The sequence below is a fragment of the Bos indicus x Bos taurus genome, chromosome 28 (assembly GCF_003369695.1).
Source record: "Bos indicus x Bos taurus breed Angus x Brahman F1 hybrid chromosome 28, Bos_hybrid_MaternalHap_v2.0, whole genome shotgun sequence".
NCBI lineage: Eukaryota > Metazoa > Chordata > Mammalia > Artiodactyla > Bovidae > Bos > Bos indicus x Bos taurus.
The window spans coordinates 4,469,238-4,494,561 of NC_040103.1; the positions used below are offsets into that span (position 1 = coordinate 4,469,238).

Consider the following 25,324-nt stretch of genomic DNA (forward strand, 5'->3'; position numbering starts at 1 on the left):
GAATCCAGATCTCTGTTTGGTGGTGTCCGTCATTACATTCAGCCTCATCCAACGGTTCCCCACACTCTTCATATTCCCGCTCACATTCATCCCGTCCCACAACACTCCGACTTCTAAGCATATACAGGTGTTTTCACTCACACGGTTCTGATCTTTTGAACGACCTCGACTCTCCTCCAGGTCTAGGACGATCCTTCCCCTTACTCCAGGGAGCCTTTCTGACCCTTCTTCACAGCACTCCCTCTTACCGCCCCTCCCCCCACTTCTACACTCTTTCGTGACAGACCTCTGGCTCTTGGCATATTCTGCTGTACGTCTGGGGCCAGCCCAGTTTTGCTGCCAGAAGATTCAAACAGTTGGATACTCATTTCATGTAGAACTACTCGCCCCGCTCTCTTTCCCAGGGTGAGCTGCAGTCTCCCCTCATCCTCCCCCCGCCCCCGCCCGCTCCTTGCGAAACGAGTCCTTTTCACTCCCTCCAGCTCTTCCATCAACCCTGTGGTCACTTCCCTAATTAGTGTCTGGGAGGTACCCTCGTAGATCACCCCTCCCATCCCCCTAGGAGAGCCTCCTAGTCTCTCCCTCCCCGAACACCCGTCCTCTCCACTGCACTTCCCCTCTCATTTTCGTCCAACACCGAGGGAGAGTGAAAAATCAGCTTTCCGAGGTCTGTGACCCAGGCTGTGGGCTTGCGCGCCCCGCCCGCTCCAGCCGTCCGCTTGTGTGTGTGTGTGTGTGTGTGTGTGTGTACGCGCGCGCGCGCGCGTGCCTGGGCCGAGGCTGGAGAGGAAACAGCCGGTCCAGCCCGGGAGGAGGAAGGAGCCTCCCCTTCCTCGCCAGCCCCCTCCCCACTTCCCGTCCGGCTCGGCCGTTAGCTTCCCCGGACGCGGGCCTCGGGTGCACAGAGCCCTCTGGCCGCAGCGGAGCTGGAGAAGGCGGAGGCGGATCGGGAGGAGCCGGCGGGGCGCATGCTGGGCGGGGGTCCCCAGGGCGCCCCGGCCAGTGGCGGCAGGGGCCACCGCGCAGGTAGGGGTGCTGTCACGGCCGCCCGGCGGGTCGGGGCGAGGGTTCCGCGGCGAGGGTGAGCTCTGTCCTCTGGAGATCGTTTAGGTCTGGGGTGCTCCTCGGTTGATATCTAGGGTTTCTGCACTCTTGCGGGCTGAGGGAAACTGAGGCAGGGCGCGAAGCGTGCCGAAGTGAAGTCTTTGTCGGGCCTGGGGCTGCCCGCCAGCGCCGACCCGGCCAGGTCCTCCCGGAAGACTGTGCTGAGATTCCGGGATCCGCAGTTCCCGCCCCCGTGGGTCCCGGTGGCCGAGGAAGGCGGCGTGACCGCGCGCCGGGGTTCGCTGCGCCCGGGGACTGAGCCAGCAGAGGCTCGGGGCTCCGCGCGCCCTCCCCTGAGCACTCGTGGGACAGGGCACGCCCCGCTGCCTGGTCCGGGGACCGCGTCCTGACACCCCGCAGAGTCTCGGGTTTCACCCCTCGAGGACCTGGAGGGAGGAGATTGGGGTGGGATGGGGGACGCGGTGCTGGCACCGTCCCAAGGCGCTGCTCTGCGAGCAGTTTCACCTCCCACTTCCTCCAGTTCAATGATGCCCACGGCTGGCTCGGAGCTGGAGCCGGGAGCCCCGGTCAAGCTGTCAACGCTGTCAGCGCTCAGGGTTGACACTGAGGCCGTGAAGTGCACAGTTGCTTTGCAGGAATGACAGGATGTCTCCTGCCATCTCGCTTTTAAAATACATGTGCAGAGGAATTTGAGACTTTGGGATGAGAATGAGATTTGGAGTGAGGGAGTTGTGTGTCCTTGCTGGACTGGAAGAAGGCCGGGTAACTTCGACAGCTCCTTTAACAGCTCTGAGCCTCGATTTCATCACATATACAAAAGAACACTGGTAACCTCCCCGCTCCCCATCCCGTCGGGGAAGCTGCTGTGTGTGAAAACACTTTGCAAAATGTATGGTCAGTTGGGCAGGCAAGTGCGATTTGGATAATACCAGAGTCTTAAGGCAATGGCACCCCACTCCAGTACTCTTGCCTGGCAAATCCCATGGATGGAGGAGCCTGGTGGGCTGCAGTCCATGGGGTCGCTAAGAGTCGGACACGACTGAGCGACTTCACTTTCACTTTTCACTTTCATGCATTGGAGAAGGAAATGGTAACCCTCTCCAGTGTTCTTGCCTGGAGAATCCCAGGGACGGGGGAGCCTGGTGGGCTGCTGTCTGTGGGGTCGCACAGAGTCGGACACGAATGAAGCGACTTAGCAGCAGCAGCAGCAGCAGCAGAGTCTTAAGAGCTGGACTTCGAGACAGTTAGCTTGCATCTCAATCCTGCACTTAGCTGTGCCTTAGTTGCCCCATTTATGAAATGGGGACAATGACAAGGCCACCTTATAGAGTCGCTGTGGGTTTAACTGTGGCCATGGATGTGAACACCCAAGCTGGTTGCTGAGATACATAGTAAGCTCTAAATAAGAGCCTCAGATGCTCTTTTCACTAAGCAAAACCCAATTAATTTGAAGTGGTGTAAAAAAAAAAAAGCCCACCAGTTTGATTTGATTATAGTATGAATGTGTGTGTGTGTGTGTGTTCAGTCATGTCTGACTCTTTGCAACCCCATGGAGTCTAGCCCACCAGGCTCCTCTGTCCATGGGATTTTCCAGGCAAAAATACTGGAATTGGTTGCCATTTCCTTCTCCAGGGGATCTTCCTGACCCAGGGATAGAACCCTTGTCTCCTGCATCTGCAAACAGATTCTTTATCACTGTGCCATCTGGAAAAACTACATCTCTCGTGAACTATGAATCAGCTCCCTTCACTTCAGTTGCTCAGTCGTGTCCACCTCTTTGTAACCCCGTGGACTGCAGCACGCCAGGCTTCCCTGTCCATCACCAACTCCCAGAGCTTGCTGAAACTCATGTTCATCGAGTCGGTGATGCTATCCAATCTCATCCTCTGTCGTCCCCTTCTCCTCCGGCCTTCAATCTTTCCCAGCATCAGGGTCTGTTCCAATGAGTCAGTTCTTCACATCAGGTGGCCAAAGGATTGGAGTTTCAGCTTCAGCATCAGTCCTTCCAATGAATATTCAGGACTGATTTCCTTTAGGATTGACTGGTTGGATCTCCTTGCAGTTCAAGGGACTCTCAAGAGTCTTCTCCAACACCACAGTTCAAAAGCATCCATTCTTCAGTGCTCAGCTTTCTTTATGGTCCAACTCTAACCTCCATATGTGACTACTGGGAAAACCATAGCTTTGACTAGATGGACCTTTTTGGCAAAGTAATCTCTGCTTTTCAGTATGCTGTCTAGGTTGGTCATAGCTTTTCTTCCAAGGAGCAAGCACCTTTTAATTTTATGGCTGCAGTCACCATCTGCAGTGATTTTGGAGCCCAAGAAAATAAAGTCTCACTGTGTCCATTGTTTCCCCATCTATTTGCCATGAAGAGATGGGACCAGATGCCATGATCTTAGTTTTCTTAATGTTGAGTTTTAAGCCAACTTTTTCACTTTCCTCTTTCACTTTCATCAAGAGGCTCTTTAGTTCCTCTTCACTTTCTGCTGTAAGAGTGGGGTCATCTGCATATCTGAAGTTATTGATATTTATACCAGCTATCTTGATTCCAGCTTGTGCTTCATCCAGCCCAGCGTTTCTCATGATGTAGTCTGCATAGAAGTTAAATAACCAGGGTGACAATATACAGCCTTGAAGTACTCCTTTCCCGATTGGGAACCAGTCTGTTGTTCCATGTCCAGTTCTAACTGTTGCTTCTTGACCTGCATACAGATTTCTCAGGAGGCAGTTCAGGTGGTCTGGTATTCCCATCTCTTGAAAAGTTTTTCACAGTTACTGTGATTCAGACAGTCAAAGACTTTGGTGTAGTCAGTAAAGCAAAAGTAGATATTTTTCTGGAGCTCTCTTGCTTTTTTGATGATCTAACAGATGTTGGCCTTTTCTAAATTCAGCTTGAACATCTGGAAGTTCATGGTTCACCTACTGTTGAAATCTGGCTTGGAGAATTTTGAGCATTACTTTGCTGGCGTGTGAGATGGGCGCAGTTGTGTGGTAGTTTGAACATTTTTGGGCATTGCCTTTCTCTGGGATTGGAATGAAAACTGACCTTTTCCAGTCCTGTGACCACTGCTGAGTTTTTCAAATTTGCTGGCATACTGACTGCAGCACTTTCACAGCCTCATCTTTTAAGATTTGAAATAGCTCAGCTGGAATTCCATCACCTTCACTAGCTTTGTTAGGAAGCATAGTGATGCTTCCTAAGGCCCACTTGGCTTCGCATTCCAGGATGTCTGGCTCTAGGTGAGTGATCACACCACCATGGTTATCTGGGTTTTGAAGATCTTCTTTGTGTAGTTCTTCTGTATATTCCTGCCACCTCTTCTTAATATCTTCTGCTTCTGTTAGGTCCATATCATTTCTTTCCTTTATTGTGCTCATCTTTGCATGAAATGTTCCCTTGGTATCTCTAATTTTCTTGAGATCTCTAGTCTTTCCCATTCTCTTGTTTTCCTCTGTTTCTTTGCACTGATCCCTGAGGAAGGCTTTCTTATCTCTCCTTGCTATTCTTTGGAACTCTGCATTCAAATGGGTGTATCTTTCCTTTTCTCCTTTGCCTTTAGCTTCTCTTCTTTTCACAGTTATTTGTAAGGCCTTCTCAGACAACCATTTTGCCTTTTTGCATTTCTTTTTCTTGGGAATGGTCTTGATCACTGCCTCCTTTACAATGTCACGAACCTCCATCCATAGTCCTTCAGGCACTTCAGGCACTCTGTCTATCAGATCTAATCCCTTGAATCTATTTGTCACTTTCACTGTAAGGGATTTGATTTAGGTCATACCTGAATGGTCTAGTGGTTTTCCTTACTTCCTTCAATTTAAGTCTGAATTTGCAATAAGGAGTTCATGATCTGAGCCACAGTCAGCTCCTGGTCTTGTTTTTGCTGACTGTGAATAGCAGAGTATTTAAAAAGAAATTTAATCTTAATAAGTTCACAAGTGGCACATGAAATCTTTTGAGGGAATCTTCCCACCCAGGGATGAAACCCTGGGTCTCCCACACTGCAGGCAGATTCTTTGCCATCTGAGACACTGGGAAGCCCAGGTGAGAATCTGGCACTAAGCAAAAAGAGGCCTGGAGCTTCTTTCTAAGCTGTGTGTCCTCGATCCTCAGTTTCCTCATCTGTTTACAAAAAAGATATAATGGGGACAGTAACTTTTGGGTTAGAGCTGCCTGAGGATTCAGTGAAGTAAATGGTGCGAGTACCTTGGAGCATATGACTGACTGCAAATAGAAGATATCAGTGCTACCAGGAGGGAATAAGAAAGTCTGCAGTTTTTTTAGAGCTTGCAGTATGCCAGGCGGTCTATCAGGAATTGCTGTGATGAAATCTGCCCCAGACCATTGTAAGGTAGCTACTTATGATTTTCATTTTCCCCATACAAATCTGAGAAGCAGATTCACCCCTCTTATTTCCAAGTCACATAGCCATTAAAGGTAGAAGCAGGGTTAGAACTGTGGACTGGTGCCTCTCACAGTTGTGTTCTCAACCACTGGCTGAACTACAGTTATGGAGATAAACTGATGTTCAAGCACACCTATGTTAGATCACTGGTAACTATATACCCTACATATTTATAGACTCTAAAACATGGGTGAATTGTTAACTCTGGAAGAAGAGACTTTGAAATAATCTTGTTTTTCATCCCTATGTAAAAAATGCCATTTTAAGCTATCTTCTTTCCAAAATAAACAATGAAAATTTGCAGAGAAAAAAAGTATTAAAATCTCATATAAAAACGTATCACAAGAAATCATCAGAAATCTCCTTTTAAAAAATAATTGCTCTGAGAAAAAGAAAAAAAAAAGAGAACTTATCAGAAATCTCAAAACTAAATGGACTTTGCATGAATGCTTTAACACACATATTTGCCAGGACCCTTAAGTTGGCACAAAAAAGGTAAGCTGGGATTGAGGCTTTTGGGGTTATGATTACCTGGCAAGGCTAGGACCCAGGACATTTCTGCAGGGACCTCACTGCTCACATGAGATGCCGCCATTAATGGGCTTTCAGGCAAAGTCTGTATACCTGAGGGAAAGTGAAGGCCAGGTTTCTGTGCTGCATAACCAATTCCCTGTTCCGTTGTTTCTCTTCTTCTTTTTTCTTTTTCCAGAAGTAACTTGTGCTCTTAGGAAACTACAAATGAGAAAAAGAACATTGAAAACCACTATAATTCCACCAATGCAGATCAATAGTTTGGTATCTCTGTTCTTGTAATCCATTTCTATGCCATGTTCATTAATTTATATGTTTCCAAAACACTGCATGCAAACTATTATTGTTTAGTTAGATGACAAAAATAATACTTGCTCATTGTGCAAACATTAAGGTATTAGTTTAGAAAAAGTCCAAATTTATTATGCTCATTAAAACATTTCCTTTTTAAAAAAAATTCTCGAAATTTTGAGTGAAGAAGGATTAGAGATTATATCATTAATGTCTGAATTTTATTGTGATTTTGGTCAAAGTTTGATGAAAGATCTTCAGAATGAAGACAGTGATGATCTTTGTGTGTGCCAAGCTGCTTTAGTACTGTCTGACTCTTTGCAACCCTATGGACCTCAGTCAGGCTCCTCTGTCCACGGGTATTCTCCAGGCAGGAATACTAGAGTGGGCTGCCATGGCCTCCTCCAGGGGATATTTCTGACCCAGGGATTGAACCCGTGTCTCTTATGTCTCCTGCATTGGCAGGTGGGTTCTTTACCACTGGAGCCACCTGGGAAGCCCCTGAAGGAGCACAGTCATTTACAAACCTGCTCATCACTTGAGGTCTTGTTTTGACTGTGGCATGTGTGATCGTAGTCTCGACCAGGGATCGAAACTGCATGCCTTGTCTTACCACTAGCGCCACCTGGGAAGCCCAGTGATGTTTAAATAATAAGATCTGAAGCTTGGCACAGGACAGTTTTTGGGCATAGAATTTTTAGATTAGTATTATTAGACCAGAATTAGAATAATTTTTTTTTTTTTTGGCAATGATGACAGTAATTCAGCTTATATGCCAGGTTCTCATGCAAAGCCAGCAGAGAACGCTGCTTCCAGAGAGGCCCTGGGCAGTCACCCTGGGGCTGGGGAGGGTCCCCTCTGGGCACTGCTGGGGCTGCCCTTGGCCAAGCACTTTCAAGAGAGCACCATCTAGTCACGTAAGCTTTTTTAGCCCTTGGGAGTCTTCTGTTGCTATTCTCAACTTGAACTCCTGTGGTAAAAATTCCTTAGCAAATATCTTTCATGCAACAGTCATGCCCTTTTAAAAATATCTGCCACAGATACCTTGACCATTCTGATCCATTTTCTCTTTTGAAATCAGTTTACCAGCTGCTTCTTTGAGCACAAACTTCACCATCAGCTTCCCATTTTTCATACCAAGTGGAAGTGGGAAAGGAGAACTGTGGCTGACCAGTTAGTGACGTAATATTTCTCTCTGGCTTTGGAAGGCAGTGGGGGCCCATGTGGTGTGCTCAGTTGCTGACATGACTGTCGATTTTCTGTCTGCTTCATTTTACTCAGTGCTCCTTCCTTTTGGCCACTTGCCTCCCGTCATAGCTCAGAAATGGATGATAGAGACGTGGAGCTTCCTGAGATCACTCGGGTCGATTGGTGTTTATAACAGAATCGCAGAACTTACTGCTGGATGAAGCCTCAAATGATCAAGTGGTCAAACCTCTTGAGTTCTGGCCGGTGAGGCATGGACAAGTGTATTTATCAAGTGCAGGGCTGGGAAATATATATTTGGCCCTTATAACATTAAACATGAGTGTAGAAGGCCTGGTCTCACATTCAGTTCAGTTCAGTTCAGTCGCTCAGTTGTGTCTGACTCTTTGTGACCCCATGAATCGCAGCACACCAGGCCTCCCTGTCCATCACCAATTCCCGGAGTTCACTCAGACTCACATCCATCGAGTCAGTGATGCCATCCAGCCATCTCATCCTCTGTCGTCCCCTTCTCCTCCTGCCGCCAATCCCTCCCAGCATCAGAGTCTTTTCCAATGAGTCAACTCTTCCCATGAGGTGGCCAAAGTATTGGAGTTTCAGCTTTAGCATCATTCCTTCCAAAGAAATCCCAGGGCTGATCTCCTTCAGAATGGACTGGTTGGATCTCCTTGCAGTCCAAGGGACTCTCAAGAGCCTTCTCCAACACCACAGTTCAAAAGCATCAATTCTTCAGCGCTCAGCTTTCTTCACAGTCCAACTCTCACATCCATACATTATAATTATGTATGTATGTCAAGCTGGTTTTAGAAAAAGCAGAGGAACCAGAGATCAAATTGCCAACATCCGCTGGATCATGGAAAAAGCAAGAGAGTTCCAGAAAAACATCTATTTCTGCTTTATTGACTATGCCAAAGCCTTTGACTGTGTGGATCACAATAAACTGTGGAAAATTCTGAAAGACATGGGAATACCAGACACCTGACCTGCCTCTTGAGAAATCTGTATGCAGGTCAGGAAGCAACAGTTAGAACTGGACATGGAACAACGACTGGTTCCAAATAGGAAAAGGAGTATGTCAAGGCTGTATATTGTCACCCTGCTTATTTAACTCATATGCAGAGTACATCATGAGAAATGCCGGGCTGGAAGAAACACAAGCTGGAATCAAGATTGCCGGGAGAAATCTCAATAACCTCAGATATGCAGATGACACCACCCTTATGGCAGAAAGTGAAGAGGAACTCAAAAGCCTCTTGATGAAAGTGAAAGTGGAGAGTGAAAAAGTTGGCTTAAAGCTCAACATTCAGACGACAAAGATCATGGCATCCAGTCCCATCACTTCATGGAAAATAGATGGGGAAACAGTGGAAACAGTGGCAGACTTTATTTTTCTGGGCTCCAAAATCACTGCAGATGGTGACTGTAGCCATGAAATTAAAAGACGCTTACTCCTTGGAAGGAAAGATATGACCAACCTAGATAGCATGTTCAAAAGCAGAGACATTACTTTGCCAACAAAAGTCTGTCTAGTCAAGGCTGTGGTTTTTCCTGTGGTCATGTATGGATGTGAGAGTTGGACTGTGAAGAAGACTGAGTGACTAAGAATTGATGCTTTTGAACTGTGGTGTTGGAGAAGACGCTTTGAGAGTCCCTTGGACTGCAAGGAGATCCAACCAGTCCATTCTGAAGGAGATCAGCCCTGGGATTTCTTTGGAAGGAATGATGCTAAAGCTGAAACTCCAATACTTTGGCCTCCTCATGCGAAGAGTTGACTCATTGGAAAAGACTCTGATGCTGGGAGGGATTGGCGGCAGGAGGAGAAGGGGACGACAGAGGATGAGATGGCTGGATGGCATCACTGACTCGATGGACCTGAGTCTGGGTGAACTCCAGGAGTTGGTGATGGACAGGGAGGCCTGGCGTGCTGCGATTCATGGGGTCGCAAAGAGTCGGACACGACTGAGTGACTGAACTGAACTGTATATGTATGTATGTATATTATAACGGTCTCACATTAGGTAATTGAAATAAATAGCCCTAGGTTCTCATTCCCAATCAACTTCAGGTTAATTTCCCAACCATGTTGCCTTGTGGTCATCCTGAAAACAGGTGGATATAATTCTACCTGTTCAACCCCTGCATTTGCCTGCCGTGGTAGGACTTTTTTTTTTTTTTTAATTCATTTATTTGGCTGTGCCAGGTCTTAGTTACAGCCCATGGGATCTTTAGTTGCAGTATATGGGATCTTAGTTCTCTAACCAGGGATTGAACATGAATCTCTTGCATTGGCAATGCAGAGTCTTAGCCACTGGACCACAAGTGAAGTCCCCTTGGTAGGACTTTTACCCTTTGTTTGCAGATGGGTTTGAACTCTCAGAGAAATGAAGTTAAGACAAAAATTCCTGGAGTAAGACAGAAATTCCTGGAGTTTTGGCACCACAGTCTTTGGGGATAAGTCACATCAGAGTTCTGACAGTGTTAAGTGATGGTGGAGATCGGGATCTGGCTGGCTTAGTTGACAGGTGTGGAGTGTGGGTGAGAGCAGCAGAGTGAGTATTAGGACCTGAGTCCTCTCCCCTTACTTAGAACTGTTTCCGTTAAGTATGCTTCATTCCATAGTGCTGCATGATCCCCCTCTGCTTAAGCAATATTAAGTGAATCAAACCAAACCCTTATTTATATATTTTTGAGCCATCATGGCTCTTAAAAGCTTAAATTTGTGAGTGATTTCTTTTTCCAATATTGTCATTGATCTGTAAGGCCCCATCTGTTCACTAATCATTTGTAATTCATTCGACATTTAGAGTGCCTTCTTGGCCCAGAATTACAAATAGAGCCACACATGAGTAGGATGTCAATTTTGAACTTGAGTTTAGTTCAGTTGCTCAGTCGTGTCCAACTCTTTGCGACCCTGTGAACCGCAGCACGCCAGGCCTCCCTGTCCATCACCAACTCCCGGAGCCTACTCAAACCCATGTCCACTGAGTTGGTGATGCCATCCAACCATCTCATCCTCTGTCATCCCCCTCTCCTCCTGCCCTCAATCTTTCCCAGCATCAGGGTCTTTTTCAAATGAGTCAGCTCTTTGCATCAGGTGGCCAAAGTATTGGAGTTTCAGCTTCAACATCAGTCCTTCCAATGAACACCCAGGACTGATGTCCTTGAACTTAACCTAGAGAAAAACTTGCTAAAAAGTTGTCGGTCAATGGAAGAGGCCATCTTGAAAAGTGTTAGTTTTTTACCCCAGAAACATTTAAGTTAGTGTTGGCTGATTCTGGGGTGCCCATACGGGGGAGTCTGCATCTGGGGCAGGTGGGGGCTGCAGTGGACGATGTGTGGGGACCCTTTCAGCTCTCGGATTCGGCGACTCTTGTCCTGGAGGACTGGGATTGTCTGGGACTTGGGGGACTGTGAATTTCCTAGTCCCTGCTCTGTGGGGTTTCACATTTTGCCTCCTCCCCCACCCACATGGTTCCATTTCAAGAGGCTCAGACTGCCTCCCCACTGCAGTCAGCTGCCTGAATGCAGTTGGTACTTGACCTTCCCAGGGTTACCTGTATCTAGGATTGATATTAATCATTAACACGATCGTGTTCACTCAGGCAAACACAGTGACCAGGAATAGAAACGTGCATTTGACAGGTGGCCCTGCATGGGGACTAAATGCTTTCACAGGTTGAAGGGGGAAATATCTAAATTTAATGACTGAATTGTGTCTTGAATGTAGAATCTGACTTTAAATTTGGTTTTGCGACGTGGACACCAACGTAACTTTTCTTTTTCATACCTGTGGTTTCTTAATTTGCAAGTAGATTGCTAAGATGATTTGGCATAATTATTAGGCTTTATTTTTGACACAGGAGAAGGTGTTTTGCATTTATAGATGAAAGCACGTCTCATCTTGGTAAAATACTGATAGCCGAAGAAGGACTGTTTCACAGTGGTCAAAAATAGATCAGTGGGGGCTGTGTTTCTAATGCACTGGAAACATAGACTTGTGAATGCTGCTGTGTGATTACAAATCTTCAAATGAAAAAATTTTGCACATCTCAGTACAATTCTTTTTTTTTAAATTGAGATATATTTGACACAAACAAGGTTAGACTAGGTGTACAACATGGTGATTTGCTATTTGTGTAAATTGTGAAATGATCACCACAGTAAGTCTAGTTACATTCACCACCTTCAGTTCAGTTCAGTTCAGTCACTCAGTCGTGTCCGACTCTTTGCGACCCCATGAATCGCAGCACGCCAGGCCTCCCTGTCCATCACCAACTCCCGGAGTTCACCCAGACTCACGTCCATCGGGTCGGTGATGCCATCCAGCCATCTCATCCTCTGTCATCCCCTTCTCCTCCTGCCCTCAATCCCTCCCAGCATTAGAGTCTTACATGGTTACAAAGTCTTTTTCTTGTGATGAGAACTTTTAACATCTACTCTCTTATCGACTCTGTACAATTATTAATATTTCCCTGGTGTTTTTCATTATAGCCATGGGCCAGGCATAGTGAAATGCAAGACAGCTGACTGTGGGCATAGATATTCTGCATTTAATTCAAATAATAGATTTGAAGCCTTAAATTACCTTGACTCTGATCACTTCTTTTGTTTTCCTTTCTCTGGGTATAGAATTCTCTTCTAAAGACACTAACTTATCCATTTATTCATTTCATTGTATTTATTCATCTGTTCAGGAACATTTATTTGGCACCTACTGTCTGCATGGCACTGTGGTGTATACAGCAGTGTGTTTAAAGATGTATTGGATTGTCCACAAGGACCGTCCAGTCTAAAGGGAAGATCTAACAAAGCCTGGTATTCTTTCCAAGTGATTTAAGGCAACCCTCAGAGCTTTACAGTCATTCTTAGGATGCTTCTTCCAAAGGCATCTGTGTCTTCCAAAGGCCTTCCTGTGCCTTCGCAGTCCTGACATTTGTTTGTGTCAGTATTTCTTTGCTCAGTACCTCCTGACAGTCAGGCCTGGATACTACTGCCAGGATAATCTTTCCAAAGGAGAGATCTGGTTAGGTCACTCTTCCTTGTGCAAATACTCATTACTGTCCTGTAGGCAAATTCTTAGCACTCCTTTCCAGGCCTTCCATGAACAGTCCACCAAATCCCTAAAACGAATGCTCTGGCTCGCTTGATTCTGCCCACCAAGAACATGATGGCATCTGCCCTCTTTGTCCCAAGTCTCCACACCTCATTTTACTGTATCCAAAAGTGGGGTCTGGCAGCTCACCGCTCAAAAGCCAATAAAGAGGCAAGATTGGTGGAAAGGAAAGTTTGCTTTATTTTGGATTCCAGCAACTGGTAGGGAAGATGGGGAGGGCAGACTCCTGTCCAAATCAATCCCCTTCCTCCCCACTGACAATCACGGGGCAAGACTTTTACAGACAGAGGTAGGGGGCTACATGCAGAAACAGCACAGTCAGCTCTTGAAATTGGTCATCGGTGGTCTGACCAGCATCATCTTGATTATTAATCTTCAGTTAATCTTCGGTTTTAGGGTCAGTTTGTTCCCATTTCCTTGAGACCAATTCTCGACTTATGTCATGGTTACAGCCTGGTCATCACGTGGTTAACTTCTTCAACTTGGTGGGGTTTCAGTATCTATAAGATCGCTCATAGCACATGGTTCAGAATATTAGCTATATCCCCTGAAAAGGAATTATAGGTCTTTATACTTAATGTCTGAACTATTATTATTTAGTATTGTTGGACTGTTTTCCTTTGTTTCTGCATTTTCTCACTTCTCTGGTCAAACTTATTTTTTGGCTAAAGTTTTTCCACAGACAAAGGCAGGCTGAGGATGGGGTGGGGGCCGGGGAGAGGAGAAATAGCGTCTTGCGCTATTTCAATACTTCCAGCCTTCCCTGGTCTTCTGGAATCATCTACTCTTTGCCACTTGTGTTCTGTGGCAGGTTTTTTTTTTGTTTCTTAACCTGCTTTCTGCCTCCAGTGTAAACCCCTTCAGCTCAAGGAAGCTCTCCGGTTATCTCCTTGTCTCTCATGTATGTAGTACATCATAGCTTACTACACTTTGAGTTGAATTAAATGCTTTACTGTATTTTAGATTGAGCAATCCAGTGGGTGGATTAACCAAGTCTGTTAATTTTTATATCTTTGGAAATCAGAGTTCCAGAAGTTCATTTCAGTTCAGAAGTTTGTTGTAATGCACAAATCACATTGCTAGATACCACGGTGGCCTTTTGAATAAAAAAGAGAATTGTATATTGTTGTTCATACCCTTGACAAGTCACAGTGCAGTGGAGAAAGGAGAATTCATTTTTTGGCATTTCTGGATGCTGTTTCATCAAAATGATTGGCCATTGGGATACACCAAAATTATCAAGAAGTGACCAGCAGCTAGTGGGTATCCAGTGAATATTTTATAGGATGGATGGATGGATAGCTGGGTAGGAGAGTGGAAAAAGAAAGAAGGAATTTGTTAATTTAGAATTTATCAACTGCAGTGTTTATTGCTAAGTATAATAATTGTGTTGAATATTATAGTGTTTTTTATTATTTAAAAAAATTTTTACCATGTTATGTTGGTTTCTGCCATACAACAATCTGAGTCAGTCATCAGTTCAATTCAGTCTCTCAGTCGTGTCCAACTTTGCAACCCCATGAATCGCAGCACGCCAGGCCTCCCTGTCCATCACCAACTCCCGGAGTTTACTCAAACTCATGTCCATCGAGTCGGTGATGCCATCCAGCCATGTCATCCTCTGTTGTCCCCTTCTCCTCCTGCCCCCAATCCCTCCCAGCATCAGGGTGTTTTCCAGCGAGTCAACTCTTCACATGAGGTGGCCAAAGTATTGCAGTTTCAGCTTTGGCATCAGTCCTCCAATGAACACCCAGGACTGATCTCCTTTAGGATGGATTGGTTGGATCTCCTTGCAGTCCAAGGGACTCTCAAGAGTCTTCTCCAACACCACAGTTCAAAAGCATCAATTCTTTGGTGCTCAGCTTTCTTCAAAGTCCAACTCTCACATCCATACATGACCACAGGAAAAACCATAGCTTTGACTAGACGGATCTTTGTTGGCAAAGTAATGTCTCTGCTTTTGAATATGCTATCTAGGTTGATCATAACTTTCCTTCCAAGGAGTAAGTGTCTTTTGATTTCATGGCTGCAGTCACCATCTGTAGTGATTTTGGAGCCCAGAAAAATAAAGTCTGATATTGTTTCCACTGTCTCCCCATCTATTTGCCATGAAGTGATGGTGCCAGATACCATGATCTAGTTTTCTGAATGTTGAGCTTTAAGCCAACTTTTTCACTCTCCTCTTTCACTTTCATCAAGAGGTTTTTTAGTTCCTCTTCACTTTCTGCCATAAAGGTGGTATCATCTGCATATCTGAGGTTATTGATATTTCTCCCAGCAATCTTGATTCCAGCGTGTGCTTCTTCCTGCCCAGCGTTTCTCATGACGTACTCTGCATATAAGTTAAATAAGCAGGGTGTCAGTATACAGCCTTGACGTACTCCTTTTCCTATTTGGAACCAGTCTGTTGTTCCATGTCCAGTTCTAACTGTTGCTTCCTGACCTGCATATAGGTTTCTCAAGAGGCAGGTCAGGTGGTCTGATTTTCCCATGTCTTTCAGAATTTTCCACAGTTTATTGTGATCCACACAGTCAAAGGCTTTGGCATAGTCAATAAAGCAGAAATAGATGTTTTTCTGGAACTCTCTTGCTTTTTCCATGATCCAGCAGATGTTGGCAATTTGATCTCTGGTTCCTCTGCCTTTTCTAAAACCGGCTTGAACATCTGGAAGTTCACAGTTCACATATTGCTGAAGCCTGGCTTGGAGAGTTTTGAGCATTACTTTACTAGTGTCTGAGATGAGTGCAATTGTGCGGTAATTTGAACATTCTTTGGCATTGCCTTTCTTTGGGATTGGAATGAAAACTGACCTTTTCCAGTCCTGTGGCCACTGCTGAGTTTTCCAAATTTGCGGGCATATTGAGTGCAGCACTTTCACATCATCGTCTTTTAGGATTTGAAATAGCTCAACTGGAATTCCATCACCTCCACTAACTTTGTTTGTAGTGATGCTTTCTAAGGCCCACTTGACTTCACATTCCAGGATGTCTGGCTCTAGGTGAGTGATCATGATTATCTGGGTCATGAAGATCTTTTTTGTACTGTTCTTCTGTGTATTCTTGCCACCTCTTCTTAACATCTTCTGCTTTTGTTAGGTCCATACCATTTCTATCCTTTATTGTGCCCATCTTTGCATAAAATGTTCCCTTGGTATCTCTAATTTTCTTGAAGAGATCTCTAGTCTTTCCCATTCTGTTGTTTCCATCTATTTCTTTGCATTGATCACTGAGGAAGGCTTTCTTATCTCTCCTTGCTATTCTTTGGAACTCTGCATTCAAATGGGTGTTATCTTTCCTTTTCTCCTTTGCTTTTCGCTTCTCTTCTTTTCTCAGCTATTTGTAAGGCCTCCTCAGACAGCCATTTTTCTTTTTTGCATTTCTTTTCCATGGGGATGGTCTTTTTTTTTTTTTTACTTTTATTTCTCATGTGTTCCCCATCCTGAACCCTCCTCCCTCCTCCCTCCCCATACTATCCCTCTGGGTCGTCCCAGTGCACCAGCCCCAAGCATCCAGCATCGTGCATTGAACCTGGACTGGCATCTCGTTTCATACATGACATTTCACATGTTTCAATGCCATTCTCCCAAATCTTCCCACCCTCTCCCTCTCCCACAGAGTCCATAAGCCTGTTCTATACATCAGTGTCTCTTTTGCTGTCTCGTATACAGGGTTATTGTTACCATCTTTCTAAATTCCATATATATGCGTTAGTATACTGTATTGGTGTTTTTCCTTCTGGCTTACTTCACTCTGTATAATAGGCTCCAGTTTCATCCACCTCATTAGAACTGATTCAAATGTATTCTTTTTAATGGCTGAGTAATACTCCATTGTGTATATGTACCCCAGCTTTCTTATCCATTCATCTGCTGATGGACATCTAGGTTGCTTCCATGTCCTGGCTATTATAAACAGTGCTGCGATGAACATTGGGGTACACGTGTCTCTTTCCCTTCTGGTTTCCTCAGTGTGTATGCCCAGCAGTGGGATTGCTGGATCATAAGGCAGTTCTATTTCCAGTTTTTTAAGGAATCTCCACACTGTTCTCCATAGTGGCTGTACTAGTTTGCAATCCCACCAACAGTGTAAGAGGGTTCACTTTTCTCCACACCCTCTCCAGCATTTATTATTTGTAGACTTTTGGATCGCAGCCATTCTGACTGGTGTGAAATGGTATCTCATAGTGGTTTTGATTTGCATTTCTCTGATAATGAGTGATGTTGAGCATCTTTTCATGTGTTTGTTAGCCATCTGTATGTCTTCTTTGGAGAAATGTCTATTTAGATCTTTGGCCCATTTTTTGATTGGGTCATTTATTTTTCTGGAGTTGAGCTGTAGGAGTTGCTTGTGTATTTTTGAGATTAGTTGTTTGTCGGTTGCTTCATTTGCTATTATTTTCTCCCATTCTGAAGGCTGTCTTTTCACCTTGCTAATAGTTTCCTTTGATGTGCAGAAGCTTTTAAGTTTAATTAGGTCCCATTTGTTTATTTTTGCTTTTATTTCCAATATTCTGGGAGGTGGGTCATAGAGGATCCTGCTGTGATGTATGTCAGAGAGTGTTTTGCCTATGTTCTCCTCTAGGAGTTTTATAGTTTCTGGTCTTACGTTGAGATCTTTAATCCATTTTGAGTTTATTTTTGTATATGGTGTTAGAAAGTGTTCTAGTTTCATTCTTTTACAAGTGGTTGACCAGATTTCCCAGCACCACTTGTTAAAGAGATTGTTTTTAATCCATTGTGTATTCTTGCCTCCTTTGTCAAAGATAAGGTGTCCATATGTGCGTGGATTTATCTCTGGGCTTTCTATTTTGTTCCATTAATCTATATTTCTGTCTTTGTGCCAGTACCATACTGTCTTGATAACTGTGGCTTTGTAGTAGAGCCTGAAGTCAGGTAGGTTGATTCCTCCAGTTCCATTTTTCTTTCTCAAGATCGCTTTGGCTATTCGAGGTTTTTTGTATTTCCATACAAATTGTGAAATTATTTGTTCTAGCTCTGTGAAGAATACTGTTGGTAGCTTGATAGGGATTGCATTGAATCTATAAATTGCTTTGGGTAGTATACTCATTTTCACTATATTGATTCTTCCAATCCATGAACATGGTATATTTCTCCATCTATTAGTGTCCTCTTTGATTTCTTTCACCAGTGTTTTATAGTTTTCTATATATAGGTCTTTAGTTTCTTTAGGTAGATATATTCCTAAGTATTTTATTCTTTTCGTTGCAAAGGTGAATGGAATTGTTTCCTTAATTTCACTTTCTGTTTTCTCATTATTAGTGTATAGGAATGCAAGGGATTTCTGTGTGTTGATTTTATATCCTGCAACTTTACTATAATCATTGATTAGTTCTAGTAATTTTCTGGTGGAGTCTTTAGGGTTTTCTATGTAGAGGATCATGTCATCTGCAAATAGTGAGAGTTTTACTTCTTCTTTTCCAATTTGGATTCCTTTTATTTCTTTTTCTGCTCTGATTGCTGTGGCCAAAACTTCCAAAACTATGTTGAATAGTAATGGTGAAAGTGGGCACCCTTGTCTTGTTCCTGACTTTAGAGGAAATGCTTTCAATTTTTCACCATTGAGGATAATGTTTGCTGTGTGTTTGTCATATATAGCTTTTATTAGGTTGAGGTATGTTCCTTCTATTCCTGCTTTCTGGAGAGTTTTTATCATAAATGGGTGTTGAATTTTGTCAAAGGCTTTCTCTGCATCTATTGAGATAATCATATGGTTTTTGTTTTTCAATTTGTTAATGTGGTGTATTACATTGATTGATTTGCGGATATTGAAGAATCCTTGCATCCCTGGGATAAAGCCCACTTGGTCATGGTGTATGATCTTTTTAATGTGTTGTTGGATTCTGATTGCTAGAATTTTGTTTAGGATTTTTGCATCTATGTTCATCAGTGATATTGGCCTGTAGTTTTCTTTTTTTGTGGGATCTTTGTCAGGTTTTGGTATTAGGGTGATGGTGGCCTCATAGAATGAGTTTGGAAGTTTACCTTCCTCTGCAATTTTCTGGAAGAGTTTGAGCAGGATAGGTGTTAGCTCTTCTCTAAATTTTTGGTAGAATTCAGCTGTGAAGCCGTCTGGACCTGGGCTTTTGTTTGCTGGAAGATTTTTGATTACAGTTTCAATTTCCGTGCTTGTGATGGGTCTGTTAAGGTTTTCTATTTCTTCCTGGTCGAGTTTTGGAAAGTTGTACTTTTCTAAGAATTTGTCCATTTCTTCCTCGTTGTCCATTTTATTGGCATATAATTGTTGATAATAGTCTCTTATGATCCTTTGTATTTCTGTGTTGTCTGTTGTGATCTCTCCATTTTCGTTTCTAATTTTATTGATTTGATTTTTCTCCCTTTGTTTCTTGATGAGTCTGGCTGATGGTTTATCAATTTTATTTATCCTTTCAAAGAACCAGCTTTTGGCTTTGTTGATTTTTGCTATGGTCTCTTTTGTTTCTTTTGCATTTATTTCTGCTCTAATTTTTAAGATTTCTTTCCTTCTACTAACCCTGGGGTTCTTCATTTCTTCCTTTTCTAGTTGCTTTAGGTGTAGAGTTAGGTTATTTATTTGACTTTTTTCTTGTTTCTTGAGGTGTGCCTGTATTGCTATGAACTTTCCCCTTAGGACTGCTTTTACTGTGTCCCACAGGTTTTGGGTTGTTGTGTTTTAATTTTCATTCGTTTCTATGCAAATTTTGATTTCTTTTTTGATTTCTTCTGTGATTTGTTGGTTATTCAGCAGGGTGTTGTTCATCCTCCATATGTTGGAATTTTTAATAGTTTTTCTCCTGTAATTGAGATCTAATCTTACTGCATTGCAGTCAGAAAAGATGCTTGGAATGATTTCTATTTTTTTGAATTTACCAAGGCTAGCTTTATGGCCCAGGATGTGATCTATCCTGGAGAAAGTTCCATGTGCGCTTGAGAAAAAGGTGAAATTCATTGTTTTGGGATGAAATGTCCTATAGATATCAATTAGGTCTAACTGGTCTATTGTATCGTTTAAAGTTTGTGTTTCCTTGTTAATTTTCTGTTTAGTTGATCTATCCATAGGTGTGAGTGGGGTATTAAAGTCTCCCACTATTATTGTGTTATTGTTAATTTCTCCTTTCATACTTGTTAGCATTTGTCTTACATACTGCGGTGCTCCCGTGTTGGGTGCATATATATTTATAATTGTTATATCTTCTTCTTGGATTGATCCTTTGATCATTATGTAGTGACCTTCTTTGTCTCTTTTCACAGCCTTTGTTTTAAAGTCTATTTTATCTGATATGAGTATTGCTACTCCTGCTTTCTTTTGGTCCCTATTTGCATGGAAAATCTTTTTCCAGCCCTTCACTTTCAGTCTGTATGTGTCCCCTGTTTTGAGGTGGGTCTCCTGTAGACAACATATGTAGGGGTCTTGTTTTTGTATCCATTCAGCCAGTCTTTGTCTTTTGGTTGGGGCATTCAACCCATTTACGTTTAAGGTAATTACTGATAAGTATGATCCCATTGCCATTTACTTTATTGTTTGGGGTTCGAATTTATACACCATTTTTGTGTTTCCTGTCTAGAGAATATCCTTTAGTATTTGTTGGAGAGCTGGTTTGGTGGTGCAGAATTCTCTCAGTTTTTGCTTGTCTGAGAAGCTTTTGATTTCTCCTTCATACTTGAATGAGATCCTTGCTGGGTACAATAATCTGGGCTGTAGGTTATTTTCTTTCATCATTTTAAGTATGTCTTGCCATTCCCTCCTGGCTTGAAGAGTTTCTATTGAAAGATCAGCTGTTATCCTTATGGGAATTCCCTTGTGTGTTATTTGTTGTTTTTCCCTTGCTGCTTTTAATATTTGTTCTTTGTGTTTGATCTTTGTTAATTTGGTTAATATGTGTCTTGGGGTGTTTTGCCTTGGGTTTATCCTGTTTGGGATTCTCTGGGTTTCTTGGACTTGGGTGATTATTTCCTTCCCCAGTTTAGGGAAGTTTTCAACTATTATCTCCTCAAGTATTTTCTCATGGTCTTTCTTTTTGTCTTCTTCTTCTGGAACCCCTATGATTCGAATGTTGTAGCGTTTAATATTGTCCTGGAGGTCTCTGAGATTGTCCTCATTTCTTTTAATTCGTTTTTCTTTTATTCTCTCTGATTCATTTATTTCTACCATTCTATCTTCTAATTCACTAATCCTATCTTCTGCCTCTGTTATTCTACTATTTGTTGCCTCCAGAGTGTTTTTAATTTCATTTATTGCATTATTCATTATATATTGACTCTTTTTTATTTCTTCTAGGTCCTTGTTAAACCTTTCTTGCATCTTCTCAATCCTTGTCTCCAAGCTATTTATCTGTGATTCCATTTTAATTTCAAGATTTTGAATCAATTTCACTATCATTATTCGGAATTCTTTATCAGGTAGATTCCCTATCTCTTCCTCTTTTGTTTGGTTTGGTGGGCATTTATCCTGTTCCTTTATCTGCTGGCTATTCCTCTGTCTCTTCATCTTGTTTAAATTGCTGAGTTTGGGGTGTCCTTTCTGTATTCTGGCAGTTTGTGGAGTTCTCTTTATTGTGGCGTTTCCTCGCTGTGTGTGGGTTTGTACAGGTGGCTTGTCAAGGTTTCCTGGTTAGGGAAGCTTGTGTCGGTGTTCTGATGGGTGGAGCTGTATTTCTTCTCTTTGTTCAGTCGCGCTCCTTTCGAAGAGTTGGATTGCTTTTCTGGGTGCCTGATGTCCTCTGCCGGCATTCAGAAGTTGTTTTGTGGAATTTACTCGACGTTTAAATGCTCTTTTGATGAATTTGTGGGGGAGAAAGTGTTCTCCCCGTCCTACTCCTCCGCCATCTTGGCTCCTCCCTCCCATGGGGATGGTCTTGATCCCTGTCTCCTGTACAATGTCACGAACCTGTGTCCATAGTTCATCAGGCACTCTATCAGATTTAGTCCCTTAAATCTATTTGTCACATCCACTGTATAATCATAAGGGATTTGATTTAGGTCATACCTGAATGGTCTAGTAGTTTTCCCTACTTTCTTCAATTTAAGTTTGAATTTGGCAATAAGGAGTTCATGATCTGAGCCACAGTCAGCTTCCGGTCTTGTTTTTGCTGACTGTATAGAGCTTCTCCATCTTTGGCTGCAGAGAATATAATCAATCTGATTTTGGTGTTGACCATCTGGTGATGTCCATGTGTAGAGTCTTCTCTTGTGTTGTTGGAAGAGGATGTTTGCTATGACTAGTGTGTTCTCTTGGCAAAACTCTATTAGCCTTTGCCCTGCTTCATTCCGTACTCCAAGGCCAAATTTGCCTGTTACTCCAGGTGTTTCCTACTTTTGCTTTCCAGTCCCCTATAATGAAAAGGACATCTTTTTTGGGTGTTAGTTCTAAAAGGTCTTGGAGGTCTTCATAGAACCTTTGAACTTCAGCGTTACTGGTTGGTGCGTAGGCTTGGATTACCATGATATTGAATGGTTTGCCTTGGAAATGAACAGAGATCATTCTGTCGTTTTTGAGATTGCGTCCAAGTACTGCATTTCAGACTCTTTTGTTGACCATGATGGCTACTCCATTTCTTCTAAGGGATTCCTGCCTGCGGTAGTAGATATAATGGTCATCTGAGTTAAATTCACCCATTCCAGTCCCTTTTAGTTCGCTGATTCCTAGAATGTCGACGTTCACTCTTGCCATCTTGTGTTTGACCACTTCCAATTTGCCTTGATTCATAGACCTAAGATTCCAGGTTCCTATGCAATATTGCTCTTTACATCACCAAACCTGTCACATCCACAGCTGGGTATTGTTTTTGCTTTGGCTCCATTCCTTCGTTCTTTCTGGAGTTATTTCTCCACTTACCTCCAGTAGCATATTGGGGACCTACTGACCTGGGGAGGTCCTCTTTCAGTATCCTATCATTTTGCCTTTTCATACTGTTCATGGGGTTCTCAAGGCAAGAATACTGAAGTGGTTTGCCATTCTCTTCTCCAGTGGACCACATTCTGTCAGACCTCTCCACCATAACCCGTCCATCTTGGGTCAGCCATAATTATACATATATCCCCTCCCTGTTGAGCCCCCTTCCTTTCCTTCACATCCCACCCCTCTAGGTCATCACTGAGGACCAGACTGGGCTCCCTGTGTTAATCAGCAACTTGTCACCAACTATCCATTTTGCACATGATAGTGTATATATGCTGATGCTAATTTTTTTCCATTAGACTCACTCATTTCCTTCCCCACTGTAATTTTGAAGATGGTTTACTTACGTATTGATTTCCACACGTGTATATAACATGGGCTGCTCTTTATCTAGGAAGAGAGGTACTAGTTTTCCATCTATAGGAACTGTGTCAATTTCTTGGCTGTGTGTTACATTTGCTCAATTTCACAGATATGCTCTTTCAGGAGCCTCGGTGATGTCTGTTGCACACCTTTCCCAGGCTAGGGGAGGCCCACGGCAGTCTGGGGTGACAGGAAGGGAAGTGTGTCAAGCTGATCCCACACTGATGACCTCATCCTCTGCCCAGCTGCCTTATTGGCCCTGGGGATTGCACGATGAGTTCTGAACTATTTCCCCACAGTGCAGCTTTTGTGTGTCTGCCTCGACTTGGCTCAGATAGTCATTTGAACAGAAAGATGGGCAAATTCTGTCATTTAAATACAACTGCTATATTTTCTTGACTTTATGATTTGGGATTATTTAAGTACATTCATTCTAATATTTATTGTATCAAAATGTTTTTTGACATTTTTCTGAAAAGCATAAGGTGATATACAAGGAGAGCTAATGATACCACTCTTGTTTTTCCCATTTTGCTGAGGTGGAATAGGGCTTAGTGAAAATAATATGAAATATCCCAAGGGGGTTACTGACCTCCAGCTGATGTTGGGATACATTTATATGGACTCTGCTTTTATTTATTTTAAAATTATTTATTTATTTATTAAAAATGATTTAATTTATTTTAATTGGAGGCTAATTACTTTACAATATTGTAGTGGTTTATGCCATACATTGACATGAATCAACCATGGTTGTACATGTCTTCCCCATCCTGAATCCCACCTCCAACCTCCCTCCCCATCCCATCCCTCAGGGTCATCCCAGTGTACCAGCCCCGAGCACCCTGTCTCATGCATCGAACCTGGACTGGTGATCTGTTTCACATATGACAATATACATGTTTCAATGCTATTCTGTCAAATCATCTCACCCTTGCCTTCTCCCACCAAAACAGCCCAAAAGACTATTCTTTACATCTGTGTCTCTTTTGCTGTCTCGCATATAGGGTCATGGTTACCATCTTTCTAAATTCCATGTATGTATGTGTTAGTATACTGTATTGGTGTTCTTCTTTCTGATTTACTTCACTCTGTATAATAGGCTCCAGTTTCATCCACCTCATTAGAATGGACTCAAATGCATTTTTTTAATGGCTGAATAATATTCCATTGTGTATATGTACCACAGCTTTCATATCCATTCTTCTGTTGATGGACATTTAGGTTGCTTCCATGTCCTGGCTATTATAAACAGTGCTGTGATGAACATTGGGGTACACGTGTCTCTTTCAATTCTGGTTGCCTCGGTGTGTATGCCCAGCAGTGGGATTGCTGGGTCATATGGCAGTTGTATTTTCAATTTTTTAAGGAATCTCCACACTGTTCTCCATAGTGGCTGTACTAGTTTGCATTCCCACCAACAGTGTAAGAGGGTTTCCTTTTTTCTGCACCCTCTCTAACATTTATTGTTTGTACTTTTTGATAGCAGCCATTCTGACTGGTGTGAGATGGTACCTCATTGTGATTTTGATTTGCATTTCTCTGATAATGAATGCCATGGCACCCCACTCCAGTACTCTTGCCTGGAAAATCCCATGGGCGGAGGAGCCTGGAAGGCTGCAGTCCATGGGGTCGTTAAGAGTCAGACATGACTGAGCGACTTCACTTTCTCTTTTCATCTTCATGCATTGGAGAAGGAAATGGCAACCCACTCCAGTGTTCTTGCCTGGAGAATCCCAGGGATGGGGGAGCCTGGTGGGCTGCCATTTATGGGGTCGCACAGAGTCGGACACGACTGAAGCGACTTAGCAGCAGCAGCAGTATTGCATTGTCGGAGAAGGCAATGGCACCCCACTCCAGTACTCTTGCCTGGAAAGTCCCATGGACGGAGGAGCCTGGTAGGCGGCAGTCCATGGGGTCGCACAGAGTCGGACACGGCTGAGTGACTTCACTTTCACTTTTCACTTTCATGCATTGGAGAAGGAAATGGCAACCCACTCCAGTGTTCTTACCTGGAGAATCCCAGGGACGGGGAAGCCTGGTGGGCTGCCATCTATGGGGTCACACAGAGTCAGACATGACTGAAGTGACTTAGCAGATAATGAGTGATGTTGAACATCTTTTCATGTGCTTGTTAGCCGTCTGTAGGTCTTCATTGGACAAATGTCCATTTAGTTCTTTGGCCCATTTTTTTGATTGGATCATTTATTTTTCTGGAATTGAGCTGCAGGAGCTGCTTGTATATTTTTGAGATTAGTTCTTTGTCAGTTGCTTTGTTTGCTATTATTTTCTCCCATTCTGAAGGCTGTCTTTTCACCTTGCTTATAGTTTCCTTCGTTGTGCCAAAGCTTTTAAGTTTAATTAGGTACCATTTGTTTATTTTTGCTTTTATTTCCATTACTCTGGAAGGTGGGTCATAGAGGATCCTGCTGTGATTTATGTCAGAGAGTGTTTT

General features: G+C 43.2%; 1 protein-coding gene across 3 annotated transcripts in view; it reads left to right on the plus strand.

The window, feature by feature from the left end:
- The first annotated feature begins 780 nt into the window (after nucleotides 1-780).
- The window catches only part of DISC1 (DISC1 scaffold protein), a 427,041-nt gene continuing 402,497 nt past the window's right edge, over nucleotides 781-25,324 (plus strand). For 2 of the 3 annotated variants that reach the window (XR_003509171.1, XM_027530483.1), the window contains exon 1: nucleotides 785-1,026. Coding sequence is in view for 2 of the 3 variants with exons in the window: in XM_027530483.1 (XP_027386284.1) it covers nucleotides 969-1,026 (58 nt within the window). In the remaining variant the exon portion in view is untranslated. Of the gene's footprint in view, nucleotides 1,027-25,324 lie in introns of all 3 variants that reach the window. The other variant, XM_027530484.1, reaches the window with a different exon arrangement.